Below are 25,215 nucleotides of genomic sequence, written 5' to 3' on the forward strand. Positions count from 1 at the left end.
CCTTCAGAACTGCCTTAATTCTACGTGGCATTGATTCAACAAGGTGCTGATAGCATTCTTTAGAAATGTTGGCCCATATTGATAGGATAGCATCTTGCAGTTGATGGAGATTTGTGGGATGCACATCCAGGGCACGAAGCTCCCGTTCCACCACATCCCAAAGATGCTCTATTGGGTTGAGATCTGGTGACTGTGGGGGCCAGTTTAGTACAGTGAACTCATTGTCATGTTCAAGAAACCAATTTGAAATGATTCGACCTTTGTGAAATGGTGCATTATCCTGCTGGAAGTAGCCATCAGAGGATGGGTACATGGTGGTCATAAAGGGATGGACATGGTCAGAAACAATGCTCAGGTAGGCCGTGGCATTTAAATGATGCCCAATTGTCACTAAGGGGCCTAAAGTGTGCCAAGAAAACATCCCCCACACCATTACACCACCACCACCAGCCTGCACAGTGGTAACAAGGCATGATGGATCCATGTTCTCATTCTGTTTACGCCAAATTTCAGCACCTTGTTGAATCAATGCCACGTAGAATTAAGGCAGTTCTGAAGGCGAAAGGGGGTCAAACACAGTATTAGTATGGTGTTCCTAATAATCCTTTAGGTGAGTGTATATATATATATATATATATATATATATATATATATATATATAATGATATATTCAAATTTGAAGTGTTGCTTTGTTTTGCTCCCATGGCATTCAAACATGGTTGACATATGATGGTACTTGGCTCAGTATCTGTTGTTGTGATAGACTCACACAACTGAATATATGGATTCTGAGTGATCAGCTCATATTTCATAATGAGATGTAGTTTCACCACTCTGCTCTTAGGTATAATTTCGAATCCCCTTCACTTGAGTGAATCCAAGATCGTGTGCACTGTAGTTGTTCTATTGTTACCATGTTTCCTCCCTTCATAATGAAAATTAACTATACAAAATATAATTTGCAACATAGGGTCTATAGTAATCTTTCTGTGTGTGTCTTATGGTATATGGTACCTATATTCATCTGTGTTAGTGTATCAAGAGTATATATTCGTTTCTGTATGAATCTCCCTCTACCTCTCTTCCTCGCTCTTAGATGAAGCTGATAGCCTCTGGGGCTCTCAGTGGCCAAAGTGGACAGTCCAGTTCTCGTTTCGGTGCATCCATCAAGGAGGTTCAGGACCTGAATGGGGACGGGATCAATGACGTAGCAGTGGGCGCTCCGCTGGAGGACAACGGGCATGGCTCTGTGTACATCTTCAACGGCGGTGAGCAGGATCTGGGCCAGTACACCCAGGTACTCGATCATTGAATTTACCAATCTATCAATATATCTGTTTGTTGGTTTGTCAAGTATCTCAGATGCGTTTTCAGTTTCCAGTCCTTCAGGGTGTCATCATGTCAGTCCGCTATATTTGGCAGTCCGAAGGGTATACAAAGAATGAACAACATTTATGTATTTTTTTAGGGCACTGCACATGTGCAAACTGATTTCAATGTCCATTTCTCCTACTGTTGCAATAAGAGGAAAGGGTCATTATCAGGAAGCTACTGTGGAAGATCGAAGCTTCACCCTTTGTTTAGGTTGAAGTCAGTCAAGACGCTTTCTTGTTTCAAGCAATTGCAGAGAGAGGAACCAGAAGGATGTCTGACAGAGTTTCCCTGGCAGTTCAAGATCTCTCAAGTTTATATGGCAAAAGCATTCCTTATCAATGTCAGAACAGAAATGTGCAGCCACAAGTGCATGGACACATTGCAATTAGGCAGATACACTGTCTCACTCCCTTCTCCATCCCTCCCTCCCCTACCTGTCTGTTCATTCTTATCTTGACTAGAAACATCTGAGCCCTATTCACTTTGCTTCAACACTATCTTTCCGATCCAGTTCTCAGAACACATTCACTTTCGGAAAACTCACTTTAATGGAAACATGCTGACCGTCTGTTTGAGAGTCCACTGTCGTAGGATGTTTTGGCGTTATTAGTTTAATATATGGAACAGTGTGTTATTGTGTTAGTTGGGTGTCTAGGGCGTCAGTCCAGTGTGTCTGACAGCGTCTCTTTCCACAGCGTATCGCTGCCAGTGACTTGCCAGTGACGCTGCAGTACTGGGGTCAGTCTTTGCACGGCACAATGGACCTCAGTGGAGATGGGATTCCTGAGCTGGCTGTGGGCTCCCAGGGGAAGGTACTGGTGCTCAGGTGAGACGCCATCTCGGCTGGATTGTTCCCTGATGTCTATTGTTTTACTCTCTCATCTAGCACCATCCACCCTATTTGCCATTGCCATTGCTGAAGGTCTACAGAAACCAATAGCTGTGATAATCACACAGTGATGGGCAGGCACTGTAGACACCGGTTCACGCTGTAACTGGAAATTGGATGATAGGATTGCAGTCTTGGTCTTGCGATAACATTATGATATGGATATCTTTAACATCCTGTATTTTTGATATGCAATACAAAATTAAATTGTTTATGTATAGTACAATGCATCAATTCATTGATTTTGTAGTGTGGGTTTACTATTCCTTTGGTCCTGCTCAATGTCTCAACCTCAATGAAATAGCTAGGACACCTCGGGGATGAACTGGAGTAACAAAGCAATAATAGACCAGAAAGCTAAACCCTACAATACTAGAATGCCTGAATATGTCTCCCGCCATCCATCAAGTGGCAGCGGGAAGTGTTCCTTAAACGATCATCAGTCAACTTTGGGCCTACACGTTGTTAAAAACATTCAGCTGGATTTTATAAAGGCCACCGCAATCAAGTCATACTTGCTTTCAAATGTATGCTCGCCTTGCGCTCCACTTTTAGTGATCAAAAGATCACAGGCCTCTAAACCTGACATAGCAGCAGAGCGCCAGCCGAAACTAAATGTACTCATCATTAAATAAAATTAAATGAGACGTGCACTGGATATAAGTGAAGACTGAAAACCACCTGACAGATTATTATGTGTATGTTTGGTGGTATTGGAGATATTGGGAAATACCTTTAATCACTGTCTCCAGGGTTTGTAATGTGTGAACAAATAGGGTTTTCTATTTATTTTCAAGACAAATGCAACTAACATACAGATGAACTACTTTCAGCAATTGATTACAACCCCAAATGCATGAATGAATGTACATACAATTCATGTGCATTAATGCACACTATCAAGGGTTAACACTTTATTTATGAATCAACTGGATATTAGTTAATAATGTGAATAATACTGCTAGTAATTTATAAGAACATAAGAACATAAGAAAGTTTACAAACGAGATGGGGCCATTTGACCCATCGTGCTTGTTTGGTGTTCATTAATATCTAAGTGATCCAAGGATCCTATCCAGACTATTTTTAAATGTTCCCAAACTTTCAGCTTCAACCACATCGCTGGGTAGTTTATTCCAGATTGTGACTACTCTCTGTGTAAAGAAGTGTTTCCTGCTTTCCATTTTGAATGCCTTGAAGCCCAATTTCCATTTGTGTCCCCGGGTGTGTGTGTCCCTGCTGATCTGGAAAAGCTCCTCTGGTTTGATGTGGTCGATGCCCTTCATGATTTTGAAGACTTGGATCAAGTCCCCACGTAGTCTCCTCTGTTCCAGGGTGAAACGGTTCAGTTCCTCAGTCTCTCAGTAGGACATTCCCTTCAGACCTGGAATAAGTCTGGTTGCTCTCCTCTGAACTGCCTCTAGAGCAGCGATATCTTTCTTGAAGTGTGGAGCCCAGAACTGTCCACAGTATCCAGATGAGCTCTAACTAGTGCATTGTACAGTCTGAACATTACTGCCCTTGTTCTCAATTCTACACTTTTGACAATATACCCTAGCATTCTGTTTGCCTTTTTTATTGCTTCCCCACATTGCTTGGATGGAGAAAGTGAGGAGTCCACATAGACTCCTAGGTCTTTCTCATGTGTTACTTCATCTAGTTCTATTCCTCCCATAGTGTAATTATAGTGGACATTTTTGTTACCTGCATGTATTACCTTACACTTGTCCACATTGAATTTCATTTGCCAGGTGTCGCCCACAGCTGAATATTATCTAAGTCCCTCTGAATAGCCTGTGCTGCCAAGATTGTATCTGCTGAGCCACCTAATTTAGTATCACCTGCAAATTTGACAAGTTTGCTAACTATCCCAGAGTCCAGATCATTAATATAGATTAGAAAAAGCAAAGGCCCTAGTACTGATCCCTGTGGAACTCCACTAACAACCTCACTCCAGTTAGAAGTGACTCCTCTAATCGACACCCTCTGTTTCCTAGACATCAACCAGTTCATAATGCATCTACTTACATTACCCTGAATGCCTACAGCTTCCAATTTGAGGATCAGTCTTTGGTGTGGAACCTTATCAAAAGCTTTTTGGAAATCTAAGTATATCATATCATATGCTTTCACGTGATCTACAGCTGCATGTGTGTTCTGATATGCATATTGCATAGTAAAAAGAGAATATGTGACATAATCCAGGGTAGTTTTGTAATGAGAGAATATTCGTAATGATATATTGATTGTCATTTAAGGAGTGGTATGGTTTGCAATTTCTGATTGCAGCCTCATTAATGTTTGGTCATGTTATTGGAATATGAGTCTAGTCTATACATCCCATGACCTTTGGGATTCCAGACTTGTTTTAAAACTCACGTTGGGTCTTTACTTGATCTCTGTCTGAAATCGGAAAAGTGAATGTATTGTGTCACGCTGAACCGAATGACAAATACTTTCACTATCCAATTTCAGAATCAGTTCTTCAAAACATCCATGACTTTCGTAATAGATGTTGATACATTTTGATATTGAGGACTGTGAAATACTTTGTCAGTCACCATTAGTGGTCTGTGACAGCCTGTAGGCATAAACATGTAGTGCTGTGTTCATAGTCAATACAGGAATTGCAGGCGAGACAAGCGCACCTTAACGCCAGACATAAGCGACGCGCAGAACTTAGTGGTACGCAAATGTTGTTACTCACACACAACACGACTTACGCCTTTTTAAAATCCAGCTGATTGTGAGCAGACATCTTATTGTATTTTCTCTCTCATACTTTTGGTAATATAGTGTCAGATCTAAACAATTATACTGTATTACCCTTTCTGGTTAGGAGAGCATTATTGTCTTCCTTCTAATAGGATAACTTTCCTACACACTTTGAATTAGGAGAACGTTTTACTTTTTACTTCCCCTTTATTTATACATATCTAACACTAAGGGGCTAGAGATCCAGTCCAGCAATGAGGCTCCTACACAGGAAGACCAGAGAGACCTACAAAGCAGGTTACAGCTGACCAGCTATTATGGATTATGGATTAGGCATCACTACTGGAAAGACCTGGATTGTAAAAAAGTCAGAGGTCAAAGGTCTGACCAAGTGTTGGTGACTGATTGGCAAGAACAAATTAATTGGGTGTCAGAAATTCCTGTAGAGGGGGGTGCAATTTGTACATGCACAATTATATTTATACTTATTATTATAGTTCTAGTTAATTGCCATTGTTCTGATTTATTGCAGTTTATTGCTGTCCTTATATTTTGGTATCTTCCTCATGTCTCACTGCAGGTCCAGACCAGTGCTCAGGGTTGAGCCCACTGTGTCTTTCGATCCACCTATAATCAGTCTGGATAATAAGAACTGCCAGAGTTTCAAGAACTTCACAGCGACGGTCTGCTTTCCTGTGTCCAAAGCCACCAAGGACAATATCGGTATTACTGCAGTGCACACTGTCCCTGAGGCTGTAATGTTGTCACCCCTCTTTCATGAGGAAATCTCACCCTGAGCTTTGAATTTTGTTCTTCAGCTGATCTTCAGGTGAACATTAGCTACACCTTCACACTGGATGCCACACGCTCCGTATACCGGGCCTACTTTTCCACGGGGAACCGAATGATCAACAACACCGTCACTGCCAGAGTGGAAGTCAAATGTGTCAAGCACCAGTTCAAAATCCCTGTATGTTTCTGTTTGTGCCTCTATGTGTCAGGGACCTGTGAAAGTCTATATCAGGACATGTATAAATCTCTGGGTTAAGTGCATCGCTAGGGTCTACACTATGGTCTGCAATTCATCTTTTTTTATTATGTGTGTTTCCACAGTCTATATTAGGACCTGTCTTTCTCTCTGGTTTATATCTCTACGGTCTATAACAGACAGATCTCTAAGGGGCGTTCTTAGGTTCTAGATTGGGTTCTTCATTAATATCACTGTGTTATCTGTGTTTCTCTGGTGTAGGTTTGGATCTCTGTTAATGTCTCAGGATCAGTGTGGTGTCAAGTTCAGTCACTGATCATGTTTAATCATTCATGTCCCCTGACCTGCCTCTCACTCTGTCCCTCAGGAATGTCCTGAAGACTCACTAGTGTCTCTGTCTAACGAGCTGAGGTTCTCTGTATCTGGTTATCCCTCTCTCTCCACCGCTAACCTCAAACCTATCCTGGACGTCAGCACTCAGACCGACATATTCTTCCCAGTGAGTCTCTCTCTCTTCTGTATGTATCACTCTCTTCTGTCTGCGACAAAGCTGTTCCAAGCCGCTTTCTCCTTACTAGTGAGCTTCTTGGGGAATTCATTGCACTCCAGGATCTTCTTTATCTGTGGTCCGACGAAGACACCGACTTTGACCTTTGACTCAGACAGCTTAGGGAAGAAGTCTTGAATGTACTTGAAGGCTGTCCTCGTTGGACCACAGATAAAGAAGATCCTGGAGTGCAATGAATTCCCCAAGAAGCTCACTAGTCAGGAGAAAGCGGCTTGGAACAGCTTTGTCGCAGTGGTTCGGGGCTTCCTGGGCAAAACTGTGTGGAGCTGGTTGAGACTCTGGTGAAGAACTATGGCACATTGGGCTGTAGGATATCCCTCAAAGTCCATATCCTTGATGCTCATCTTGACAAAAAAAAAAAAGGAAAAATGTGTTATGAGGTGTAATTAATGGTAGATAAACAATGGCTTTATCATATTTTAACGGCAAACAAATACAGATAACAAATACAAATGTAATGAACCTTCGTTTTATTTATTTATTGCAGTGCAACAGGTCTCAAAATATCCCACAGCCTCCTGTCTGCATTTTATCTAGCAGACACACTTACCCAGGGTTTGTAAAAAATACACTTTTCAAACCAATTACATAATACAATAAACTACAATACATGTAAAATACAATAAATAGCAATATACAGTACTGATCAAGGACAAAATAGAGCATAGGTCTCAAAATATCCCCCCGCCTCCTGTCTGCATTTCACCTCCTTTTTGTCTTCCCCTCTTCACCTCCCACACATTCTTGCTCCTTTGATCTCTCTGTGGTTCTCTCGCTTATATATGTGCTGTACATTCATTTTGTCTTTCTTGTTCTCAGCTGGACTTTGAGAGACATTGTGGGACTGACGACAAGTGTGTTGACCAACTCAATGTGAACTTCATCTTCTCTGGGTAAGAAATCCAGATAACCTTATTGTAACAAGAGGCATCCATTGAAACTGAGTTGCCTGTTTGGACAGACAGGCTGATAGAAAGGCAGGCAGACGTAATTATCAATATTGCTGCTCTAGAGGCAGTTCAGAGGAGAGCAACCAGACTTATTCCAGGTCTGAAGGGAATGTCCTACTGAGAGACTGAGGAACTGAACCTTTTCACCCTGGAACAGAGGAGACCACATGGGGACTTGATCCAAGTCTTCAAAACCATGAAAGGCATCGACCACATCAAACCAGAGGAGCTTTTCCAGATCAGCAAGGACACACGCACATGGACACGGACACAAATGGAAATTGGGCTTCAAGGCATTCAAGACAGAAAACAGGAGACACTTCTTCACACAGAGAGGCGTCACAATCTGAACAAACTCCCCAGCGATGTACGTGAAGCTGAAAATGTGGGAACATTTAGAAATAGACTGGATAGAATCCATGGATCACTTAGTTATCGATGGACACCAAATGAGCACAATGGGTCGAATGGCCTCCTCTCGATTGTAAACATTCTTATGTTATGTTCTAATTGATAAAAACCCCAAGGAAGATTGCGTGTGTACATGTGTGTATATGTACCATGCTCTCTGTATTTAGTATTAATATTATGGAAGAATATAGTGTACTTTATTCAAATGCAAATGCAAACTGGAAAGTGAAAATGCAATCATGAAAAAAAAAAACGAAATTTGGGTCAAAATGCAAATACAAATGCAAATGCAATGCTATTGCACAGGGCACTGGACTGTAGTGTAGCCAATCGACCTAAGCAGCATGTCTTTAGGACGCGAGGGGAAATGGGAGAAAACCAATGCAGACACAGGGAGAACGTGCAAACTCCACAACAGTCCAAGGCCAGAACTGGGTGGTACTAACTGTGCCACCGTGTTGATGAATGATAGATTGAGGCCAAGGAGAGTATGTTTATCTGTTCTCTGTGAGGAGTGTGTGTGTAATATCTCTATGCTACGAGTTCATATTGTCTGTCCTCTATATCTTGTGTGTGTTGTAGGGTATCTGAGGTGCAGGTCGGTATCTCTCCAGTGCTGAACCTGAATGTGTCCATCGAGAACGCCGGAGAGGATTCCTACAACACCCGCATCATCTTTACCTTCCCTAACGCCCTGTCCTACCGCCGATCCACCCTGCTGCAGGTACAGCCCCCTGTCCCCCAACTACACTGATATAATACACTCAGACATTAACAATACACACATACACATCATTACACATCTAATACTACCTTTATCCTACACTGATACTGCACTTCCTCGGGGGGACACAATGTACGATATGTTTACTTCAAAGATCAAATAGATAGGGATATATTGAGTTAAATTTCGATTAAATATACTTTCTCGTTTACAAAGAGAACTAGACTACTAATCTGGAGGATATAAAAAAATCTTCAATTGTTATTAACTAGAGGCATAGACTGGAAGAAACCGCTTGTATGACACCATCTACGTTCTGCAAAACAATAACAATTTCCCGTAAAGCACACTATACATATCAGGAACCAATGGCAAGGACAGATCAATATTTTTTAGTAGAACACAACACTGGAGAAACGTGATTGTATTAGTTTTGTTTTTAATATTTATTTCTCAGCATTCACAAGAAATGGTTTAAAAAAATGTGCAACGTGCAGTAAATTCAGTCTGTACAAAATACAATCAGCACACATCCTAGTGCAAATGAGCTAACAAGCTCAAATATAATAGAACAGGTGTAGTAACATTATGAATTGATAAAAATACATAGTGCTGAGCTGTCCAGGAAGTTAGGCTGCATGTGTCTTGAGGAGACGCCAGGAAGAGGTCATGGGGCATATTGTCTTGACCTCCATGGGTAGGTTGTTCCACCACAAAGGAATGAGGATGGGAAAGTAGAGAGTTCTTGAGAAAAGGGAGTGGAGAGGTGGAACTGCACATCTTCTGGCACAGCAGGAATGGTCTGCAGGGAGTGTAAGAAGAGATGAGAGTCTGCAGGTAGATAGGAGCCATCTGGTTAAGACAAAATGGTAGACAAGATCCAAAGTCTTGAGCTGGATATGAGCCAAGATCGGGTAGTGGAGTAGGATGTGTGAATCAAGGCAGAGTTGGGCACAATGGTGCCAAAATAGTGCCAGAAATCCCAAGGTTGGCAAGGGAGGTGAGGACAATGGAGAGATTGATAGTGCCAAAGACTGCAGAGTTGTGGAGGAGGATTAGGACAGAAGAGAGTGGGGCACTGAAACTTGTTTGCAGCCAGAGAGGAAATGTCCTAAGAGGAGGTAGGTGTTGAGGAGGGATGAGATGGAGGGGAGTAGAGCAGGAGCAGTCATCTGAAAGGAGTGAGTCGGGAGGGGGTCCAGGACGCATGTGCTTGGTTTACGCCCGTCAATGCTATATGTATTATGTATTACTCTCATTGTGTGTTTATTAATCTCACACAGGCTGTAATATACGTGCATATGTATTAATTACCATGCGTTTTCCCTGTGTCTGTCAGTGGGACAGGGTGGCCACAGTGCAGTGTGATGTCACAGGCAGCAACTGCCTCATCAACAGGCCCATCTTCAAGAGCCAGGCCAAGGTGAGTGGACCACTGTAAATAGACAGATGCTATTATAGGAAACAGGAAGGTTACATTAGGCTACAACACATTGACACAAAAGTATATCACACTGTGGTACAGCACAAATAATGGTTATCCAAATGAAGAAGAATGTTCCCAACTTTCCAATGCCGTTCTGTAGACCTGTGATGCTGGGGCAAAAGAAGGTGTATTGCCCATGTGCAGTGAGCTTGGGCTGTGACAGGGGGTGGGCCAAGTGGGTCACAGCACAGGTAGGGCTACGATTTTGTCACGGAGATAATTGAGTATACCTACCTGCCTTTTAGAACGTTTGTAGCTGATACCGTTTTTTTAATAAGACTCACAAGTCAGCAAAAACATTTTAAAAGGCAGGTTAGTAAACCAAATTATCTCTGTGATATAATCGTAGCCCTATTCATGGGATACTGTGTAGCCACGCTGTCGCAAGGGAAGACTAATCAGCAAAGACGCTCAAGAGAGAACACAGTGCAACAGTGGATGCCGTGGCCAAGGAACTATTACAAGCATCAAGGCAAAAGATCAGAGAGGACCTCAAACTTGCTCTGGCAGCATAGCATTCAGTAGTGTTTTTATTTCCATTGTCAAATGTTGTGCCTATGCCTAGTGCCTATGGGAAATAAGGGTTCAATTTATTTGAGCTTGTGGCTCTCTGGGAACCAATTAGTGCGGGGGTTGCCTGTAGAGCATTAAATGCATACTTAAGTCTTGTTGATTGAATACTGCAGCAGACTGGTTTTGTTAGAGCTCACAGTTGCAGTTGACGGGCAAAACTGAAAATATGAATGAGACTTGCATCATCATTAACAATGAATCATCCTCTGTGGAAAATAGCAGACATTTTATGTCTTGAAGTGCAGACCCTCGTGATGGCTGGCTACACACTTTCAAGATGAGCAACACTGCAATAGTGTGGTATAGTATGTTGGCAGAGTGGTTTCTGTTAATGTTTTCTCTCTGGTCCTCAGGTTTTGTTTATCACCACATTTGATGTTGATGCCAGCAGTAAGCTGGACAGAGTGGTTACCTTGTCTGCTAATGCCACCAGGTATTAAGAGACTGCTCATCGTTCTGGCTCACTTAACACCGCACGTTGCACTCAATCTGCACTGTGTGTATACTACACAATTGCCTCACACACCACACACATACTATATTAGCCGCAGTCAATACAGTTCATCCCAGGTCATCTTGATATCTCATCTTTTCTCTCTCCCAACTCTGTTCCTTGACCCACTCTCTCCAGTGGCAATGAGGAACATAACACCACAAACAGCTTTGTTCAGAGGACAATCCCTGTCAGGTTTGCGGTCAACATTTTGGTGAAGAAGTGAGTCTGTTGCTGTTTCGTTATCATCAGTATACTGCCTGTACTACACACACCGATCAGCCAACATTATGACCACCTGCCTAATATTGTGTACGTCCCCCTTTTGCTGCCAAAACAGCCCTGACCCGTCGAGGCATGGACTCCACTAGACCTCTGAAGGTGTGCTGTGGTATCTGGCACCAAGACGTTAGCAGCAGATCCTTTAAGTCCTGTAAGTTGTGAGGTGGGGCCTCCATGGATCGGACTTGATTGTCCAGCACATCCCACAGATGCTCGATTGGATTGAGATCTGGGGAAGTTGGAGGCCAAGTCAACACCTTGAACTCGTGATTCATCAGACCAGGCCACCTTCTTCCATTGCTCCATGGTCCAGTTCTGATGCTCACGTGCCCATTGTAGGCGCTTTCGGCAGTAGACAGGGGTCAGCATGGGCACCCTGACTGGTCTGCGGCGACGCAGCCCCATACGCAACAAACTGCGATGCACTGTGTGTTCTGACACCCTTCTATCAGAACCAGCATTCACTTTTTCTGCAATTTGAGCTACAGTAGCTCGTCTGTTGGATCGGACCATACGGGCCAGCCTTCACTCCCCACGTGCATCAATGAGCCTTGGCCGCCCATGACCCTGTTGCTGGTTCACCGCTTTTCCTTCCTTGGACCACTTTTGATAGGTACTGACCACTGCAGACCGGGAACACCCCACAAGAGCTGCAGTTTTGGAGATGCTCTGACCCAGTCATCTAGCCATCACAATTTGGCCCTTGTCAAAGTCGCTCAGATCCTTACACTTGCCCATTTTTCCTGCTTTTAACACATCAACTTTGAGGACAAAATGTTCACTTGCTGCCTAATATATCCCACCCACTGACAGGTGCCATGATAACGAGATTATCAGTGTTATTCACTTCACCTGTCAGTGGTCATAATGTTATGGCTGATCGGTGTATATATAGAGAGAGAGTCACTGATGTACTTACTTGGCATACACAGTAAAATGCCCATTCATTTATCCACAGGGCTGATGAATCTACCAACTATATCAATTTCACAGCGGGGCGCAATGATCTTCAAAAGCCTGTCTCTCACATACTCCAGGTAACTGGGATATGGTCCCTCTGTATGTCTCTATCTGGTTTTCTCTGGATGCCTCCCAGAGCAATGTTTATTAATTGTGATATTCAATCAGTCAGCAAGTGTCTTTATTGCATTATCTTCTCCTTTTTCCTTTTTCCTTCTCACTGTGGTGTTAATGTAATTTCAAGTGATCGTGTACATACTTTTCAGTTTGATTCAGATTGATTGGAATGACTGTATATGGATGGTGTGTTGTGTTCAGGTCCAGAATCTGGGAATTAGGTACATCCCAGTGAACGTGACCATTCGAGTGCCAGTGAAGCTGGGAAACACGGATATCTGGAGCAACTCCTCAGGATTAAAGGTCTGATTACACTATAAACTAAAAATACACACATATATGTAATACCACCATAGAAGTAGCGATTAAATATGATCTAATATCTGGGCAGACAGATAGGTGCAACACAGTCTCAAGTAGCTCTTGCACAAGTTTCCACCCTGCCCTAAATAAAGTGCAACAGCAATCACCAATACAAACTAATTTGGTAGCAAGGAATATCAGCATATGCAATAAAATATATTGCACGACATCTGCAGTAAATCAATTCTAAAAATCGCAGCTCAAGTCAACCACCATAAACAGTGCAATCAGAGACAGCACAGCAGCCCCCTTCCACTTGCAACAGTCCAACCAGTGCAAGACAGAGGTGGGGCAATGAAACAGGAAAGAGGTTTACATCTTTAGATAATAGTCTAAACACTAGATACTACATATATCTCTAAGCATCTCATAATGTCCCTGATTCTGGGTATAGGGTATATCATAATGTCTGAAACCTTATCTGTAGATCACTGACACTATCAGTTACATTGTGTGTGTTTGTATATCAGTTACACTGTGTGTGTATAAATCACTGACACTGAGTAATATTGTCTGTGTGTGTGTAGGTCCCTGGCTGCATTGAGATGACTGAGATGACTGTGAATCCCCCAGTGACAGATTTCTTAACAAAACTGAAGACAATACCACTTGTGGTGAGACATTAAAAACTGTACATGGTATCAGGAGACTAAAAAAGTTTACAATCGAGACGAGGCCATTCGACCCATCGTGCTTGTTTGGTGTCCATTAATAACTGAATGATCCAAGGATCCTATCCAGTCTATTTTTAAATGTTCCCAAATTGTCGCTTCAACCACATCGCTGGGGAGTTTGTTCAGATTGTGACGCCTCTCTGTGTGAAGACGTGTCTCCTGTTTTCTGTCTTGAATGCCTTGAAGCCCAATTTCCATTTGTGTCCCCGGGTGCGTGTGTCCCTGCTGATCTGGAAAAGCTCCTCTGGTTTGATGTGGTCGATGCCTTTCATGATTTTGAAGACTTGGATCAAGTCCCCATGTAGTCTCCTCTGTTCCAGGGTGAAAAGGTTCAGTTCCCTCATTCCCTTCAAACCTGCAGTAAATATATATAGATACCAAAATGTTGTCATACATTACAACATGAAACGTATCTGAAATAACTGATTTGACGATTTATTTTTTCATATGGATTGACAAATCGTCACAGGAATTCAAAATAATTTTGTAGGCACTCACTCTTGTTGATTCACTGCAAAGTTTTTAGAGTGTTTGCCCACTCACAGGAAAAAGAGGTTAAAACTCTTCTCAAATGTTTTGAAATGTTGTGGTGTGCAGATGTTGTATGCATTAGAGTGATATGATGTATATGATGTTGATCATGTGTAAATCCTAACCCCAAATCCTGTAACCCTATCCCTAGCCTTGAGTCTTAACTATTATACATATAAGCAATGTAAGAATTCGGAGGAAGTGCAGGAAATATGCAGGTGCTATTCTTGTTATATTCTTAAATAAATAAAAATGCTTAAGTCCAGGGCAAGTGGAGAATAACACCAAAAGGGAAGTATGGGTACATTGTAAATAAACAAACTTGTATCGTAGCTGCTGCTAGGCCCCTCTGCGTTGTCACTCAGGCAAGCCCTCATCCTGGCTTGCTTTATCTTATACAGAGACACACATCTTTTACCTTTCATCGGATGTACTCACAGATTTTGTTGTGTAAAAATGCTTTTTCCACTGTGTCTGAAAAATATTTTTGGCCGTTGGAGTCGATGGCCTTTCATCCCTCCCTTCTCTTCAGATGAAGGACACCATTTATGTTTACTGTACCCTGTTTGGGTGCTGTGGTGCTACATGGATTATTCACAAATGGAAGAAACACAAAATAACTGTCAGTCTCCGTCGGTCAATGCGCCATGTTTGGAGGAGGAGGAATGACCCCAAGAACACCATCCCCACCGTCAAACTCAGCCAGGGCATTGAAAATGGGTCATGGATGGGTATTCCAGCATGACAATGACCCAAAACACACAGTCAAGGCAACAAAGGAGTGGCTCAAGAAGAAGCACATTAAGGTCCTGGAGTGGCCTAGCCAGTCTCCATACCTTAATCCCATAGAAAATCTGTGGAGGGAGCTGAAGGTTCGAGTTGCCAAACGTCAGCCTCGAAACCTTAATGACTTGGAGAGGATCTGCAAAGAGGAGTGGGACAAAATCCCTCCTGAGATGTGTGCAAACCTGGTGGCCAACTACAAGAAACGTCTGACCTCTGTGATTGCCAACAAGGGTGTTGCCAACAAGTACTAAGTCGAAGGGGTCAAATACTTATTTCCCTCATTAACATGCAAATCAATGTATAACTTTTTTGAAATGCATTTTTCTGGATTTTATTGCTGTTATTCTGTCTCTCACTGTTAAAATACACCTACCATTACAATTATAGACTGACCACTTCTTTGTCAGTGGGCAAACATACAAAATCAGCAGGGGATCAAATACTTTTTTCCCCCACTGTACTTGAGGCATGGCTTCATCCTGGGCCCTGTTTCAAGCCCCCCACCCCTGAACTGAAATGTGTGCTGTGGCGAGCTGGACCTCCCCATATTCTTTTGTGAGGTTTTTCAGACTAAACATTGCTGGCCCACTCTCTTCTGTCCAGTGCTGACTTCAGTTCAGTCTCAGGGCCTCCTGACTCCCGCCTGGGACATTTTTCTTTTTGAGTCTCGGACTCTGTACTAGCCTGCTCCTCCCAATTGTCTTGGGCAGTTGAGCTCGGCCTGTGTGGCCAATATGTATCCCAAAGTCCCCTTTGGGTGTTATTATTGATGTATGTAGTCCCAGGTATCTGAATAAGAGAAAAAACACCCAAAGTTGTGAGGTTGCACTAGAACTTCAGATTCAGGCAACAGAGGGTGTGTGCCTCTGCACTGTGTAATATAAAGCAGGCAATTTTATTCTCAAAATCCATTGGGAGTCCAATGTACCTATAATCCCCTTTGGGTGTTATTCTCTGTTTCAGATAAATGGCATTGCATGATGCAATCTATTAATTTCCCAATATTTATTTTGAAGTGAGAGCCTTCTGTCTCAGTGTCTCAGTTTCTTCTTGGTTTTAGGACTGCAGTGTGGCAGTGTGTAAAGTATTTTCCTGTACGATTTCTACCCTATCCTCTCCCATCATCACCTACAATCTCACTGGTGAGGTCAGCTCAGCCTGGATACAGCAGGTACTGTTTGTCTCTTTTTGTTTGCGTGGTTATCATTCTGAATGTGTTGGGCCATATCCATAAATCGTAAATGTGAAGACTACCATCCCTCTTTGAAAAGATTAAAAGCAACCACCCGATGGTAAAACATCACAAATAAATGTTTAATTTGCCTTTGATAACTCACAGAGAAGCGTTCCTTCACATACCGTTTTATATATCCCTAAATCAGTGTGGCTATATTACCTCTCTCTCTCTCAGTGCAGTGTTATTGTCCATTCATTCAGTCAGTCCATCAATGTGTCTGTATTAACCTCTTTCTCTCTTTCTCAGACTGACCTGCAGTCACTCAGTTTGGTCAGCTCAGCTTCTTTGAGTTTCGACACACAGCAGTATATCCACATCTTCACAACGGCCCAAGATCGCTACATCAACACTGAGGTACAGATAAATGAAAGTTTACACAATAAGCAATTTAAACATTTAAAAAGTGCAGTAATACAATCAACACCAAATTAAATGTAAGTATTACAAAAGTGCAGTAGTAAAATCAATACAAAATTAGTATATAAGATACTTATTAGGTGTAGATGAGATCAGATGTAGAGAGGTTGAGCTTGAAGTGATGTAAGTGCATCCAGGAGGAGAGAGTAGAGAGACAGCAAGAGATGTGCAAGAGGATGAGGGGATCAGAAGAGGCAAAAAAACAGGAACATCTGGGCGTCATCTACATAGAAGTGGTAGGAGACCCCATGGGATGCGATGAGGGGGCCCAGAGAACGCGTGGAGAGAGAGGGGCCCCGGAACAGAGCCTTGGGGCACACCTGTGAGGAGAACTTGAGGTGTGGACAGAGATCCATGCCAAATCAGTTGGTAGGTACGACCATTGAGATGGGAAGAGAACCGGTCGGCAAGGGAGGAGAGGAGAATGGAGGGATTGACAGTGTCGAAGGCTGCAGAGAGAACAAAGAGGATCGGGACAGAGGGTGGAGAGGCTGCACGAGCAGAGTTGTGGGAGAGTGAGTGATGGGATAGAAATGCAGAGAGCTGATGGTGAACAGCCAGCTCCAGGGTTTTCAAGAGGAAGAGGAGATGGGTAGACAGGACAAAGGAAGAGGTGGGACACAAAAAGGGAGGAGAAAGTAGAGAGAAGTTTGCGGGGGTTATTGGCAGAGGATTCAAAGAGTAAAAAGTCTTGGCCGAGGTGAGCGAGGAAGAGAAAGTAGACAGAAGAGAGTGGCTGAGGTCAAGGGCAGCCAGGAGTTTGGACTTCTTCCATTTATTTTCAGCAGAGCGCAAACTGTATTGGGCTGAGCAGATGAAGGTGATCTGTGGCTGTGGGGGGGAGAGACAGGTTAGACAAGATGTGAGAGGGCAGAGAGAATCCAGGGAGTAGCTGAGGGAGGAGAATAAGAAGTAGGACAGTCGATAGGGAATCCATAGGAGGAAAGGGACTGAGGAACAAAATGAGGTACAAACACACAGACACTACATCATAGAGACACACAGAGACATATACAAGCATACAGATAATATACATACAGATAAATGTGTCACTGTGTGTGTTTCTTTGCCTGTCAGGTGGAAACCCGGGTGAATGTCTATGTAGAGTACGACTACAAGAAGGAAATCATTGGGGGAGTGGTGGGGGGGCTGGTGCTGCTGGCCCTCATCACACTGGGACTGTACAAGGTACAACTGTGTTTACATTTCACGTCCTTTCCTTTTGAAGCTAGAGGTCACCTGAACCAGTTGAGGTAGAACTTAGAAGGTGGAATTTCAGGTTCCATTCAGATCAGGAATGTGTGCTCAGGCCTGCTGATGGAAAGTAATGTGTGCAGGAAACTGTCAGTCCCTGCGAAGTGGCTCACTGTTACAGCAAGTGCTGCTGATGTCCAGGCCAAAGGTCAGAGGTCAAGTGTCAGTTGGGGTGCAACCTGGTGTTTCTGGGTCTTTCAGTGTGGGTTTATTGTATTATGCTTGTTTGATACAGTCTGGTACTGAAGTGCCTTATTTCGTGCCTCTGCCCCCCCTCTCTCTCTCTCACTCTTTCTCACTCTTTCTCCCCAGGCTGGCTTCTTCAAGAGAGGATACAAAGAGCTGCTGAAGGAGGCCAAAACAGAGGGGCAGAATGCCACACCTGGGGAGGAGAGTGCCCTCCCTGTGCAGGAGTAGAGTCTGAAACAAGGATGACACAACCGCTGACTTGGCAATACCCTGTGGGGGATAAATATAGAAATCCTATCCTGCCTTTGTCCTTGGTGTGCTGTTACTCCTAACTTCGTTATCAGCAGCTCACACTCCTTTCTTTCAACGTATTATCTGCAAATTACATTCCCATGCAACTGGCAATTCAGAGGTTAATGATTATTATTCATGAGTAATGATTATAATATTGATGAGATGGGAAGGCTTAGTTTAGAATGCTAATCAAATCACTGCTATAGTTATACCCACCCTAGTGTTTGTATTTTATCAGTTGCTACAAATTGTATCATGACAGAAGTGTTCCTTTATTGCACTTTTAATACAAATATATTGACATTTCTCAATGTTCTACATGATCATATGAAATTAAACGGTTTTCTTTTGTGTTTAAGACTTCGGCATATAATTAGCAATTAGCACACAAAGGGCATATGCCATATATTAAAGCTTTAACTTGAAATAATATCAGATGTATTTAAAAGGAGATATATTTAGCAATTAGCCAGTACCATTTATGTTTAGTTGAAAAATGTGTATTCTCCTGTTCAGTTACTCAACACACATGTAAAGCTGGCATCCTGAAACAGCAGCCTTATTCTAAACTGCCACCTGGAAACTATGAATGCATAGAAAGCAAATACCCTTAGCTTCTGCAATTCACAAAGAATAAATCAATCTTTAAATACATATTTTTGTTGTTCTCTGTCAAACAGACATTCAAGTACTTTTCTGAAAAGGGGATTTGCAATTACATTCCCACTTGCTCTCTAGCTTTCAAAGGTTTAGACGATATCCATAGGGTGACAGCTTTGCCACCTTTGCAAACTGAAACGTCTTCACAAAAATCTGAGTTTGTTAACAGAACCAAGTTGTGTCCTAATTAGGTGGGTGTGCCCTTCGGCCTCCAATGCAACACTCCTATAATGCCTAAAGGTTTAAAAGGTGCTCAATGTGTACATATGCAAGATTCTTCACAGGGTTTATCCCTTTTCATCCCTAAGCATGCAATTTCTTGGTTCTTGCCATTCACATGTAATACTTATTGAAAATACTTATTGAATATATGTTAAATACATAATCTGCTGTAGGGCCATTCTATTTGGTTTGGTCATTGTTTTCTGAGAGATCATATTTTTCACTTTCTTTCTCCCTTTCCATACTGTTTTAACACATGATTTCCTGGTATTATTATTATTATTATTATATTTTTTAGCAGACACCCTTATCCAGGGCAACTTACAGTTGTTACAATATATCACCTTTTAATATACAATTACCAATTTGTTTTACTGAAGCAATCTAGGTAAAGTACATTGCTCAAGGTGCAACAACAGTGTCCCCCACCTGTGATCGAACCTGTACTCAGGAATCCAGCCCCAACAATTACTGCTTTTATGAAACTGTTCCATCTCTGTGTTTTAAAAGATAACAACTGTTTAAAATGAAGGCTGTTCACTGTGGCTATAATGACTTGTCTCTAAAGGATAGCAGAACTGATTCAATTTAAATGCTTCAATTTTTTGGACATAGCAGAATAATACAATTATGTTCCAACACGTTTTGACACTATGAAAACCCAATAATAATCAATAACATTAGTAACACATTAATAACAAGAAAAATAAAGCAAAACACTATTGCTAAAAAACAAACTTCTGCATGAACATGATCTAGTCCTGTATGGGAAGAAAATTGCGTCTACATTAATACATGAAAGACGATAATGTGCAATCGCATTTTGACCCTCTCCATGATGGCCTCCGTAACGCAGTTCTGCCCCTTACAAACATGGCGGCTCCTAGCACTCGCTGTCACAGGAACAGAGCTAAAGTTAAAGCGCACTGTCTCTGGCACAATAGGGAAAGACACGACACACAGTTTAATTACAGGCTAGCAAACACTGCATTTTATATCAGTATGTACGCATATTGGACACAAAGACAATACATCGCGTTTAGCACACTTTTGTCTTTTGGGATAACCCCGCTGCAGCTGCCCATTCTTCTCCACAATAGGTAAGTTCATGCTTTTATATTATTAATATAAAACCATGTCATCATTGTTTTCTTTACGTTGTGAACTATTTACAACTCACACCAATTAAAAACTTAGATCGTTTTAAGTACAATTAAAGACACCATTAATCTATAATACTATATAAGATATAAACAGTCTGCTATTAAGGGGTGGGTTGGGTTCACACCATCATTGATCTACTTTGACACTTTATTGTGTGTTGTAGTGTTAAAAATATCTAGGGGCATGTATAGACTATGGCAAGCTGACTATTTTTAATTTTTTGTACATGGGAAGTATTATAAATGTGCTTACATACATTCAATGTTAATTTGTAATATAATCAGACATTTCTAGTATATTCGTTTGGTTTATTATTATTTTTAAATATATTTGGTTGAATATTACACATTTTGCAATACATTTTAATTCTTAATAATAACTCATGCAATCAAAGTTGCTTTACAATTATTGAATGTAGACAAACAGACAACAACAACAACAACAACAGATAAGTCAAGATGAAAACCACTACAGAATATAACACCTGAAATAAGATAGAGGTGTGAACTGAAAGTGTGTGAATTCTTACAGACATTGTATTACGCATCAATATTTGTATTGTTATTAATATTGCATAAAACAAGACTTTGTGATTATGTTCAAATATTGCATTATATTGTCCCATCATGTTGAGGACTATTGGGGGAAAAAAGTGACACTTTTAAACATTTTACACTTAAATGCATAGCAATGCTCGCATCTAGATGTAAGATCCTGCACCACGGACCCCTGGAACTGGAAAGTAGTATTCTGACTGAAAAGGGCTCCCAGCTATTGAGGAGCAGAGTTTGTATTGTCCTACACTGAGCTGAGCTTGTATTTGTTGTTTATCTGTGGGGTGTCAGGTAATACGTATATAAAACAAACATCTGTATAACATCTGTATAACATTCCAGTCTGCAACGAGGACAACACATCCTGTTACACAGCATTCCTGGTAAATTGAATGTAGTGAAGCAAAATGGACACCAATGACAGAAAGTATATAGGAGCTTGGAGGCAATAAGACCCACCAAAGACAATCTAACACCATATTCATTTTACATATGATATAGACATGTAACAATTACAAAAAATAATGAGTCCCACTCAGAAAAATAGTCGCACACAACAAAATGTCCCACACAACAAAATGTCCCACACAACATGTCAATGTGCAGACCTGCCTGCCTGCCAGTCGGTCTTTTTCAGTGGGTAGTGTGGTATTCAAGACCAGGCCAGTCATAAAGAAACAATTAATTCAGTCACCCCCTCCCCCCCACACACACCTAAGGATAGATTTCTTTTGTTGAGTACATTATTGTAATTGAAAACTGAAAACTTATCAATATAGGGAAAACAAAACTCGCCACTTCTGGCAATCTGGCTCCTTTCTTCCTTTCCACTCTCTGTTTTGTACCCTAAACGAGGTGGTAAAGCACAATGTGATGACTCTACAATAAATCTGCTGCATTGCTTTCAACTGTTTAATACTGAAAGACTTATTTAACTTCAATGTTTCCTACAAGAGTTTTGAAAACTGGTGGGGGGGGGGGGGGCAAACTCTCTGGGGTCCGGGGGCATGCCCCCCTGTGGGAACATTTTATACATTTTAACAGTTAAATGCATCAATCTGGTGCACTTTGAGAGGAGAAGAGGCTATACCTGTGAAGAATTTTTGACTTTTTTAAACAATCCAAACATGAGGTTGTATCAACTTGTAATGCTTGGGACTACCCTTGATCCATCAATGAAATTAAGTAAAAACTGTCACATGTGTTGTACTGTGTAAATACTGAAAAAGTGATTTCATTCCACTGCAGTCAATTCATGAGAAGAATAAATCAATAATATACAGGGGGGAGCACACACATCAGTGGCAAAGTTTGAATCCTGCATTAGGGCACTTAATTAGCTTTAATGAAGATAGATGTGAGGGTGGAATTTGTTATTTCATGTCTGTGTTTGGCTAAACTAGAACGTACCTTTATGTAGTGCGGATTTCCGCAGATCAGTGCGGCTCCACCAAAGGGATTGGTGGAATTCTGCAGATCTGCGCATATCTGCAGACACCTCCGCTACAAGAACGCGAACAATGGCTTCCTCATAGAGATGTTTTGCATGGAAATACTTTGACAAAGTAAATTAAAATTGTTAAGTGTATAATATGTGCAGTGCAATTAAATGACGACAAATCTGCAGCTGGTATGTTAACCCACCTAAAAGACAAACACACTTTTGAGATGCTAGCAATGACAGAAAAGGCAAGAGGAACATCAAACTAACATTCAGTTGTGGGCCGACACCTGGCAGATGAAATTCAATGTGGACAAGGTACTACATGCAGGTAACAAAAATGTCCACTATAATTACACTATGGGAGGAATAGAACTGGAAAAAGTCACAATGTTTGTCACAAATTGCAAAAATTGTCACATTGCATTATTTCGCATTTAATGTATGTCACATTTTGAATGGCTGGAGGGGGCGATTATTCGAATAGTTGTGGACAGCAACTGTGGAATTATCGATAGTCAAAATATTTGTCACGCACATCCTAACTATTACCTCAAATGGTGTTGTCACCTCAAAATGCGTTCTGGGCCGAGTGTCACATTCGAGCGCAAGGGGAGAGTGAGAGCTGCTTATTACCAAATCGAGGGTGCAAAGCACATACTATGGTGGCCCTGAAGTGCAACTGCTGAAAAAATAAAGCAGCAGCTGTGAGATATGAAGTGCTGAAAAAATAAAGCAGGGGCTGCAACATTTTCAGAAGCAATTATAACGTATAGCAACGTAATTTATGTTGCCACAATGTTATAGCTACGTTGAGTATTAGCTGGGTAGCCACAGTTAAGATAACTAATGAGAAACACTGAACTTTCTTTATGTGAGGAAGTTATCCCCTATAATAATCGGGATGAGCAGCCCAGGTTTAATTAAATGGCAAGTTCAACAAAATAAAACATGGCTGAAAGCTGATGAAAAAAAAACAAGTACATATTTTTATTTGTAATCCATGTATATTAATCAAGTCTCCTCTACACATAGAAAAAGGTATTCAATTTTCTTGGGAGTTCTAATCCACCCCATAGTGACCATTCTAAAGTAAAAACCACACTAACCCACTATTTTCTATCCCCCTCCTTTATAGCCTTGGATCAAACCAATCGATCTACATTAAGGAGAACCCCGTTGCTTTTAACAACAAGGCGATAATAAATTAACCCACATTATACAAAATACACCGGTTTAAACTGTAAAATTACAAACAACATACATAAAACCAGCGTCGTTATTCCCATTAATGAGAGTTGGGTACGATTCTATTATATAAAAACACATCAATACGATACCTCCCCCCCACACACACACATGAAAGTGGAGCATGGCATTTAAACAGGAAATAGTCCTCGCGTGAGATCTAAATCACTCTCATATCAAAGGAAACCCTTCACTGAAGAAAATCATAAAGGAATAACCAAGAGGAAACATTAGTGGACTGAAGAAAATACACATACCAGTAAAGAAAAACAAAAGCCGACAAAACAAATGCCCTACTAGATTTAACACTGTAAGAAAGGAAAATGCTGTTTAAGACGTGATCCTCATATGGTTTCAGGGCAGGAAAACCTCCCCACGTAACCAAACCAGATAAGTATTGATTATGTAAATACCATACTACTATCATAGTGATGTATATGCTAACGAACAGTTTCAGCAGATTAAACAGTAAAACAAATCAAACACAACAGCAAAACAAATGACAAATAAAAACAATAACAATAATGATAGTATGCAAGGACATTTCCTGAGAGGCAAAGCTGCTTCATCACACTTTACCAGAGTAATATGTAATTATGTAAGTCCAAGAAACATAAAATTAGTGAAAAAGAAAGGAAGAGAAGATTAATTATAAAAAAAGAAGATGGGAAAAGGAAAAACAATTCTTAAATGTTCTAAGAACAATCTGCACATAACAGTAAACAATGTGGGTTTACATCTGGTTAGGTTGCCACAATGTCAGCTTAACTTCCTTTCCATGATTAAACATCTTAATTAGTCAGGCAATGACACGCTGAACTGTTATACCCTGCCCTATATTGTAAAACACAATGTTGCAAAACCCTATAGTGGCTTTGATCAATTTTCTCTCCTTCCTCATTTATTTGGTTACATTTTGAGTATTTGGATCAGCCAAAGATTCATGACCAGCAAGGGTCTCCAGCGCTGGTCCTGGAGAGAGACAGTACAATCCAGTTAAAAACCAAAGTTTCCAGGCCTGGTCATGGAGAGCCAGCCCTTGTCCTGGGGAGCTACATTACATTACACTACCACAGAGGTTTTCATATGCAGACAGACTGAAATAACTAAATCCCCTCCATCTGGAATAGAGAAGCTTGTGTAGGGACTTCAGGGAATTCAAAATCCTGAAAGACTATGACTTGTCAACATCAACACGATGAATTATATAAAAACCCAGCTAAGTTTCGCTTTCACTATCACTTTATTATTACTATTTATAATATACATATCTATTTATATACAGTGAGTGTACAAAAAACCCATGCAATAGGCTGACGAGGTGAATCCAGGTGAAAGCTCTGATCCCTTACTTATGTAACCTGTTAAATCCACTTCAGTCAGTATAGATGAAGGGGAGGAGACAGGTTAAAGAATATTTTTTAAGCCTTGACACAATTGAAACATGGATTGTGTATGTGTGCCATTCAGAGGATAAAAGGGCAAGACAAAGCACCTTTGAACGGGGTGTGGTATTAAAGCCAGTATATACTTCTGCGTAGGTATGAACAATTACCATTCAAGATGCAACATGATAAGGATTGAATTCCACAGGAAAGTGAGAAACTTGAGCCAATCAGACGAGCGCTATATCAGGTGCAAATCTAATACA

The 25,215-nt window shown here is 41.3% G+C and overlaps 2 protein-coding genes across 2 annotated transcripts in view; both read left to right on the plus strand.

Moving 5' to 3' along the window:
* Positions 1–18,628, plus strand: part of LOC136767335 (integrin alpha-X) — a 29,943-nt gene extending 11,315 nt beyond the window's left edge. Inside the window, exons 14-30 of the mRNA XM_066721104.1 lie at positions 1,097–1,297; positions 2,070–2,200; positions 5,559–5,701; positions 5,797–5,948; positions 6,334–6,465; positions 7,354–7,427; positions 8,478–8,619; positions 9,959–10,042; positions 11,032–11,111; positions 11,310–11,393; positions 12,412–12,490; positions 12,732–12,833; positions 13,421–13,507; positions 15,945–16,055; positions 16,368–16,475; positions 17,616–17,726; positions 18,105–18,628. Coding sequence (XP_066577201.1) covers positions 1,097–1,297; positions 2,070–2,200; positions 5,559–5,701; positions 5,797–5,948; positions 6,334–6,465; positions 7,354–7,427; positions 8,478–8,619; positions 9,959–10,042; positions 11,032–11,111; positions 11,310–11,393; positions 12,412–12,490; positions 12,732–12,833; positions 13,421–13,507; positions 15,945–16,055; positions 16,368–16,475; positions 17,616–17,726; positions 18,105–18,209 — 1,926 coding nt within the window. The 3' untranslated portion in view covers positions 18,210–18,628. The remainder of the gene's footprint in view (positions 1–1,096; positions 1,298–2,069; positions 2,201–5,558; positions 5,702–5,796; positions 5,949–6,333; positions 6,466–7,353; positions 7,428–8,477; positions 8,620–9,958; positions 10,043–11,031; positions 11,112–11,309; positions 11,394–12,411; positions 12,491–12,731; positions 12,834–13,420; positions 13,508–15,944; positions 16,056–16,367; positions 16,476–17,615; positions 17,727–18,104) is intronic.
* Positions 18,629–20,116: 1,488 nt separating this feature from the next.
* The window catches only part of LOC136767733 (integrin alpha-M), a 49,517-nt gene continuing 44,418 nt past the window's right edge, over positions 20,117–25,215 (plus strand). The window contains exon 1 of the mRNA XM_066721679.1: positions 20,117–20,257. Coding sequence (XP_066577776.1) covers positions 20,160–20,257 — 98 coding nt within the window. The 5' untranslated portion in view covers positions 20,117–20,159. The remainder of the gene's footprint in view (positions 20,258–25,215) is intronic.

Source organism: Amia ocellicauda, chromosome 14 (genome assembly GCF_036373705.1).
Source record: "Amia ocellicauda isolate fAmiCal2 chromosome 14, fAmiCal2.hap1, whole genome shotgun sequence".
NCBI classification, from domain to species: Eukaryota; Metazoa; Chordata; class Actinopteri; order Amiiformes; family Amiidae; genus Amia; species Amia ocellicauda.